The following is an 8,338-nucleotide window of genomic DNA, read 5'->3' on the forward strand; positions in this document are numbered from 1 at the left end:
TTGCATTAATGTGGTATTTACAGATAATCACGCTGTAACAGCATGCGTTCTCAGAAATGATAAGTTCACAAAGGTACATGTATCACATTGGAACAACCGAAATAAAATGTTCAAACGTACCTACGTTCTGTATTTTAATTTAAAAAACCTACCTGTTACCAACTGATCGTCTAAAATTGTGAGCCATGTGTTTGTGACTATTACAGCGCCATTTATCACAAAGCGAAAAAAGTAGTCTTTACGTACTACACGGATATGTAATAAAAAATGGGGGTTCCTATTTTAAAAAACGCAGTTGATATCCGTTTGACCTATGGCAGCGCCATCTAGCGGGCCAACCATAGCGCCATCTGGTTTCCCCCTTCAAGCTAGACAAGTTTCGTTCTTCGTAGTTTTTTCGTTTGACGCTTATTTCGTGAGATATTTGGCCCGGTCACGATCAGTCGATACACCTGTATAATGTTTAAGCTCAACATCACGTAACATTTTAATGAATGTTAATTATAAGTAATACCTGTATAGTTAGTTTCATACAGCTGCTCCTCTTCGTATACCTTACTTCTTCCACATTGCTAATGAGACCTAAGGAATACGTTAGTGAACGAAAAGCACAGTTGCCATGATCACGAGTCTCAAGGAGAATGTTTGATAGACCTGTAATATACTTTGCCAAAACTATGTAATCTTTCTTTAATACCCGAATATCATTTCTGCCTTCGTCTTCATTATTATATTGGTTATAAACTCATCGATAGCGTTTGAAGCAAAAATATGCTGTTTGTCGCAAATGTTTATTCCTTAACTATGTTCAGAGTTTTACACAAATTGTCGAATTGCCTGAACTCCCATATAAATCATAAATTCTGTTTCGCCCTTTCACTGAAATTACTCATTCATATTTCTCTTTTTCAGTTCACACTGACCTGTCAAGAGAAAACAATGGAGAAGATGGTTCAGATTATTCAAAACTGCAGCTGCAGTACCTGCAGCGCAGGGAACGACATCTTGGATGGCATGCTTCAGTACCCATCCCCTCCGGAGGGTGAAACGCCCAACAGAAATACCGATGGCCGAACGAGCCTCGGCTGGATGGTAGAGAGCAATGAAGAAAGGTCTCCTGACAGCGAAAACCAAGACTCGACGGAGAACGAGAGGGTCCTAGTCCTCATCAAGGAAAACACGGACAACGAAGAAAACGAGGAGGAAGGTGAAAGGCAGGACAGCATAACTGAATCGGACGACAAATATGTACGCACAGATAATTTCGAAAAAGAAACAATCAAAAACTTACTCCAAGAAGCCGAAATGGCAGAGTACTATACAGAAGAAAAACTAAATACCCTGTGTAAATACTATAAGCTAAAGGAAAACTCTAAGTCTACAGACACATTTAAACACGACATCCTCAATGTTCAGCACAAAAAAGCATACACGAAGGAGGAAAACGGTGAGCATCACCACAACGGTGGCCAGGGCACGAGGCATCACCACCACCCACACCGTGCAGGTGCTCACCACTCTTCTCAACAACTGCACAAAAGTGACGGCCAGATTGACCCCACTCTGGATGTTTCCGCAGATCAGCTGAAGCCTGCCACAGGCGGAGAGGACCTGAGCTACATCCCATCCAGTGAGAAAGACAGTGACAATGCTGCGAAAGTGGATTAGCGCTGTCCAGGAGCACACAACCATTTAGGTAATACTATGATTCCTATGAGGACAGTTTACCTACCACACACAAAATAGTCACCCCGTAGGTAACTAAAGCTTTATTTATTTCTTTTTTAGAAACAAAATTATACTGTGTGGGAGTTGTCAACCACTGTGCATGAAACTCGGCATAATTTTCGTATTCACTACTATTTCAGAAGATCATCACTGATAATAATTGGACGTTTGCAATCTTGATGTGCCTAAAAGAACTGCACTGAACCAACACAAACAATAAGAAAATATTATTTATATACAAATACGCAGTGATAAATAGGCTTGAGGGATGTATTTGTTTTGTTACTGTTACAGATTGTGTGGTTTCTTTATAAGATATATATATATATATATATATATAATTGACTTTACAAATGTAACCAATTTTAACTTAAATATTTCCTTCGGAAACTCTTCAGATATTATTTCCTATTATTCTAATTATTATTTAATTGTATTTGAACTGTATATAGCTGTTAAGTGGCTTCTGTTAGAACAAACTGTTAGATACTCTGGTCAAGTTGAGCCACATTAAAAAAGACTTAAGTCAAAAAAGCATATGACATTTTTATTCCTTTTTACAGAATGTTACGAAGTCGTCTTTTCTTGTACTCTGTTGCTGATATTTTGTTTGTTTTTAAATACAGAGCAATAATTGTAAATGGTGATTATATTTTATATTTATATGTACTTAATGAAATTTCTTAATAAAATTTTGTTTAATGTTATGTAATCTGTAAATGTTCTCAATAACTGGAACCGTTCATTACAAAGTATGAAAATTATCAGCAGGCATATGACATAAGAGTCCCTAAATCTATTAATTATGGGCTGATATTTGAAACAAAATCCCATACGAAGTGACCCGAAGGATGGAATACACTTGTATAATTCTTTTATGATACCTCTTTGGATTAAAAAAATTCTTCATATACCAGAACAGAGGCATGAATAATCCATGTTGACCTGTAAAACGAAATAAATATGGCAGCTTAAGATTCTTTTGAGGGACTTTCACCAGTGCACAGTTAGCCATGTACTTAAATGAGGTTTCCACTTTCCCTTGAAAACAGAACTACTATGTCATTTCTGGTCATACTAAGGAAAACAGTGTAAATAGCAGTTTCGTTTACATAAAAAATCTTTTTTAAGATGAGAAAATTTGCTGATTTGTAATGTAGAGCTCCTGATGAAATGGCAGCAGTGATAAGGAATGTTTAAAAACACTGGCAAAAAAAATCCTCTACAGATAAATCGACTAAGATCGCTGCCATTAGGTCTAAATGAAATTAAAATCTCTGTTTCATCCGTTGATGATATGAGGTGTATGCTGCTGCAAATTGATTTAAATTGAGTGTTTATCGCACTGTACATGTCTGCTTCTGTTCAGTAAATATTTTGTCGATTAAATAGTTGTACATGTAACGGAAATCTCTGATGTACTAAGACACATGAAATACGTACGAAACGTCTTGGGAGAATAGGCAGGTATGATAGGTTTTTTTTTTTTTTGGTTCAATTCATGTCACTTCAGCACATTTTCCCAGTATATACACAAAACTTCTCTAATGTCAGCTGTGATGTAATATTCTTTAATGTCTCTGGCTACTTTGAGTTACATGTCCGTAGTTGTGAAATACATCAGATATAGAGGGTGATTTTGCTAAATGCAGACAAACTGCAAGAAACAATTCCTGACAAGATAAGCAGCAAAAAAAGTCACATGTATATATTACAGGAAATGTGTACCAATGGAAGTACACCCACCTGAAGGTGTGGATAAAAGATACTGACTTCAAATGGCTCTGAGTACTATGGGACTCAACTGCTGTGACAATAAGTCCCCTAGAACTTAGAACTACTTAAACCTAACTAACTTAAGGACAGCACACAACACCCAGCCATCACGAGGCAGAGAAAATCCCTGACCCCGCCGGGAATCGAACCCGGGAACCCGGGCGTGGGAAGCGAGAACGCTACCGCACGACCACGAGATGCGGGCTACTGACTTCAATATCAGCACCAGGCAGTTGGCCCGCCAGCATGGGGTAATCCAGAAGACATTTTGCCAACATCTGTGCCACTTACAATGCGTGCAGGCCTTATCACAAACTGACTTGCCACCCCGTAGACGGTATTGTCGCTGTTTCGTTGCACATGCCACTACAGTGCTGGGAATTCTGCAGCCATCCTACTTACATATGACGCAACCTTTCAACCTTTACAACACCCACCTGTGGCTACAGTGAATCCCCATGGTATGGTGGCAGCGATCCAACACCGCTTTAGCCTCAATGTGTGGGTGTGGGTTATTAGTGGCCACCTTGTGGGGCTAGTCATGGTTCCACAACGCCTCACAGATGAGTTATACCTGCACTTCCTGCAGATAATGCTGCCTCTTCTGCTGGAAGATGTACCATTGGTGGTATGAAGAGTAAAATGGCTACAACATGAGAATGCTTCAGATCACTGCCCTCTCAGGTGTGGAGTTAAAACACTAATAGGTATAGGACATTCCCACTTTATTTTTTCTCATGTATGCTTTCAATCATTTATACATATTTTAAGCTGTCAAAATTATTTTATCTCTATCTATAAGTGAGTATACCTCCCTTGGAACGCATTTCCAGCCAATGTCCGTATGGCTTTTTTTTTCTCCTTACCCTCTCAGGATGCGTTTCCTTCAGTTTGTCCTCATTTGCCGGCCGCGGTGGTCTCGCGGTTCTAGGCGCGCAGTCCGGAACCGTGTGACTGCTACGGTCGCAGGTTCGAATCCTGCCTCGGGCATGGCTGTGTGTGATGTCCTTAGGTTAGTTAGGTTTAAGTAGTTCTAAGTTCTAGGGGACTGATGACCACAGCAGTTGAGTCCCATAGTGCTCAGAGCCATTTGAACCATTTTGTCCTCATTTAGCAAAATCACGCTGCATATATACTGCTACAGTCAGGAAAGGCAGACAGGAAAATATTAGTAGAGCAGTACAGAAACCTAACCAGATTTTGATTTGCGGATACATTGCATTTGAGATAAACTTCTACTTGTGTATGTCTTAAATTATATGCTGCTAAATATACCCTATTCTCATTATAAAAACACATCTTCCGAGCTGTTTTGGAGATTCTTACCTATCCTCGATGACGAAACTTTTTACAATCAATATACGACATTTCAACTTGAATTTGTGGTTTTTTTAGTCAAACACGTCCCGCCTGGTGAAGCCAGGTATATTCAGTGGTTTTTGTACAATTAACAGAAAGTAATATTCCAGTTATGAATAAATGTTTATATCATTGGTATATTTTAAATGACTGCCAGACATCGAAATAAGTGTCCAAGGAATAGAAAAGCAACTGGAATCACTCAACAGAGAGTCCACTGGACCTGACGGGAAACCAATTTGTTTCTACACAGAGTACGCGAAAGAACTTGCCCCCCTCTGACAGCCGTGTACCGCAAGTCTCTAGAGGAACGGAAGGTTCCAAATGATTGGAAAAGAGCACAGGTAGTCCCAGTCTTCAAGAAGGGTCGTCGAGCAGTTCCTTCTCTACTTTTACTGTCAAAATTATTATTATTATTACCTCTGTGGATGAGGTCCAGTTCATTCCACTAACTCTAGACTATGTGCATGTGACAGTCGTCCCTTTTACTTTTTGGTGGAATATGGATATGGGCTCTAAAGTATCTGGGTCTTCTAAGCAGTGGTGGAGAATTAAGCGTGCAAGATTTACCGGTGCAGCAATCAAATATAAGAACAGTTGCATCAAAAGAATATCACAGCTTCTTCATGAAAAGTGTGTGTGTGTGTGTGTGTGTGTGTGTGTGTGTGTGTGTGTGTGTGTGTGTGTGTGTGTGCATGTGTATGTGTGTGTGTGTGTGTGTGTGTGTGTGTGTGTGTGTGTGTGTGTGACAACAAATTTCAGTTGCAAAGATCGCTAATTGTTTAAAAATGTCCTCGTCAAGAACAGATAAAATTATCTCGAGCAATTAAACAGAGAACCGACTCGTGGTGATAATATCTTGGACCTACTGATAACAAACAGACCCGAACTTTTCGACTCTGTAAGTGCAGAACAGGGAATCAGTGATCATAAGGCCGTTGCAGCATCCCTGAATATGGAAGTTAATAGGAATATAAAAAAAGGGAGGAAGGTCTATCTGTTTAGCAAGAGTAATAGAAGGCAGATTTCAGACTACCTAACAGATCAAAACGAAAATTTCTGTTCCGACCCTGACACTGTTGAGTGTTTATGGAAAAAGTTTTAGGCAATTGTAAAATGCGTTTTAGACAGGTACGTGCCGAGTAAAACTGCGAGGAACGGGAAAAATCCACCGTGCTTCAACAACAAAGTTAGGAAGCTACTGCGAAAGCAAAGAGAGCTTCACTCCAAGTTTAAACGCAACCAAAACCTCCCGGACAAACAGAACCTAAACGATGTCAAAGTTAGCGTAAGGAGGGCTATGCGTGAAGCGTTCAGTGAATTCGAAAGTAAAATTCTATGTACCGACTTAACAGAAAATCCTAGGAAGTTCTGGTCTTACGTTAAATCAGTAAGTGGCTCGAAACAGCATATCCAGACACTCCGGGATGATGATGGCATTGAAACAGAGGATGACACGCCTAAAGCTGAAATACTAAACACTTTTTTCCAAAACTGTTTCACAGAGGAAGACCGCACTGCAGTTCCTTCTCTAAATCCTCGCACAAACGAAAAAATGGCTGACATCGAAATAAGTGTCCAAGGAATAGAAAAGCAACTGGAATCACTCAACAGAAAGTCCACTGGACCTGACGGGATACCAATTTGTTTCTACACAGAGTACGCGAAAGAACTTGCCCCCCTTCTGACAGCCGTGTACCGCAAGTCTCTAGAGGAACGGAAGGTTCCAAATGATTGGAAAAGACCACAGGTAGTCCCAGTCTTCAAGAAGGGTCGTCGAGCAGATGCGCAAAACTATAGACCTATATCTCTGACGTCGATCTGTTGTAGAATTTTAGAACATGTTTTTTGCTCGAGTATCATGTCGTTTTTGGTAACCCAGAATCTACTCTGTAGGAATCAACATGGATTCCGTAAACAGCGATCGTGTGAGACCCAACTCGCTTTAATTGTTCATGAGACCCAGAAAATATTAGATACAGGCTCCCAAGTAGATGCTAGTTTCCTTGACTTCCGGAAGGCGTTCGATACAGTTCCGCACTGTCGCCTGATAAACAAAGTAAGGGCCTACGGAATATCAGACCAGCTGTGTGGCTGGATTGAAGAGTTTTTAGCAAACAGAACACAGCATGTTGTCCTCAATGGAGAGACGTCTACAGACGTTAAGTAACCTCTGGCGTGCCACAGCGGAGTGTTATGGGACCATTGCTTTTCACAATATATATAAATGACCTAGTAGATAGTGTCGGAAGTTCCATGCGGCTTTTCGCGGATGATGCTGTAGTATACAGAGAAGTTGCAGCATTAGAAAATTGTAGCGAAATGCAGGAAGATCTGCAGCGGATAGGCACTTGGTGCAGGGAGTGGCAACTGACCCTGAACATAGACAAATGTAATGTATTGCGAATACATAGAAAGAAGGATCCTTTATTGTATGATTATATGATAGCGGAACAAACACTGGTAGCAGTTACTTCTGTAAAATATCTGTGAGTATGCGTGCGGAACGATTTGAAGTGGAATGATCATATAAAATTAATTGTTGGTAAGGCGGGTACCAGGTTGAGATTCATTGGGAGAGTCCTTAGAAAATGTAGTCCATCAACAAAGGAGGTGGTACACAAAACACTCGTTCGACCTATACTTGAGTATTGCTCAGCAGTGTGGGATCCGTACCAGATCGAGTTGACGGATGAGATAGAGAAGATCCAAAGAAGAGCGGCGCGTTTCGTCACAGGGTTATTTGGTAACCGTTATAGCGTTACGGAGATGTTTAGCAAACTCAAGTGGCAGACTCTGCAAGAGAGGCGCTCTGCATCGCGGTGTAGCTTGCTCGCCAGGTTTCGAGAGGGTGCGTTTCTGGATGAGGTATCGAATATATTGCTTCCCCCTACTTATACCTCCCGAGGAGATCACGAATGTAAAATGAGAGAGATTCGAGCGCGCACGGAGGCTTTCAGACAGTCGTTCTTCCCGCGAACCATACACGACTGGAACAGAAAAGCGAGGTAATGACAGTGGCACGTAAAGTGCCCTCCGCCACACACCGTTGGGTGGCTTGCGGAGTATAAATGTAGATGTAGATGTAGATAAACATTTGCATCGCAGTTTTTGGAAGATGCTACAATGTCAGATGACGGTCTTGAAGAGCATAACCGTGCTCGTGAAGTTAAACACGTTACGATATACACTCCTGGAAATTGAAATAAGAACACCGTGAATTCATTGTCCCAGGAAGGGGAAACTTTATTGACACATTCCTGGGGTCAGATACATCACATGATCACACTGACAGAACCACAGGCACATAGACACAGGCAACAGAGCATGCACAATGTCGGCACTAGTACAGTGTATATCCACCTTTCGCAGCAATGCAGGCTGCTATTCTCCCATGGAGACGATCGTAGAGATGCTGGATGTAGTCCTGTGGAACGGCTTGCCATGCCATTTCCACCTGGCGCCTCAGTTGGAC

The 8,338-nt window shown here is 41.1% G+C and overlaps 1 protein-coding gene across 3 annotated transcripts in view; it reads left to right on the forward strand.

The window, feature by feature from the left end:
* LOC126248900 (uncharacterized) overlaps positions 1-2,435 on the forward strand; it is a 367,279-nt gene extending 364,844 nt beyond the window's left edge. For 2 of the 3 annotated variants that reach the window (XM_049950373.1, XM_049950371.1), the window contains exon 4: positions 913-2,435. In XM_049950373.1, coding sequence (XP_049806330.1) covers positions 913-1,668 — 756 coding nt within the window. In that variant the 3' untranslated portion in view covers positions 1,669-2,435. The remainder of the gene's footprint in view (positions 1-912) is intronic. The other variant, XM_049950372.1, reaches the window with a different exon arrangement.
* Positions 2,436-8,338: the final 5,903 nt, after the last annotated feature.

Source organism: Schistocerca nitens, chromosome 3 (genome assembly GCF_023898315.1).
Source record: "Schistocerca nitens isolate TAMUIC-IGC-003100 chromosome 3, iqSchNite1.1, whole genome shotgun sequence".
NCBI lineage: Eukaryota > Metazoa > Arthropoda > Insecta > Orthoptera > Acrididae > Schistocerca > Schistocerca nitens.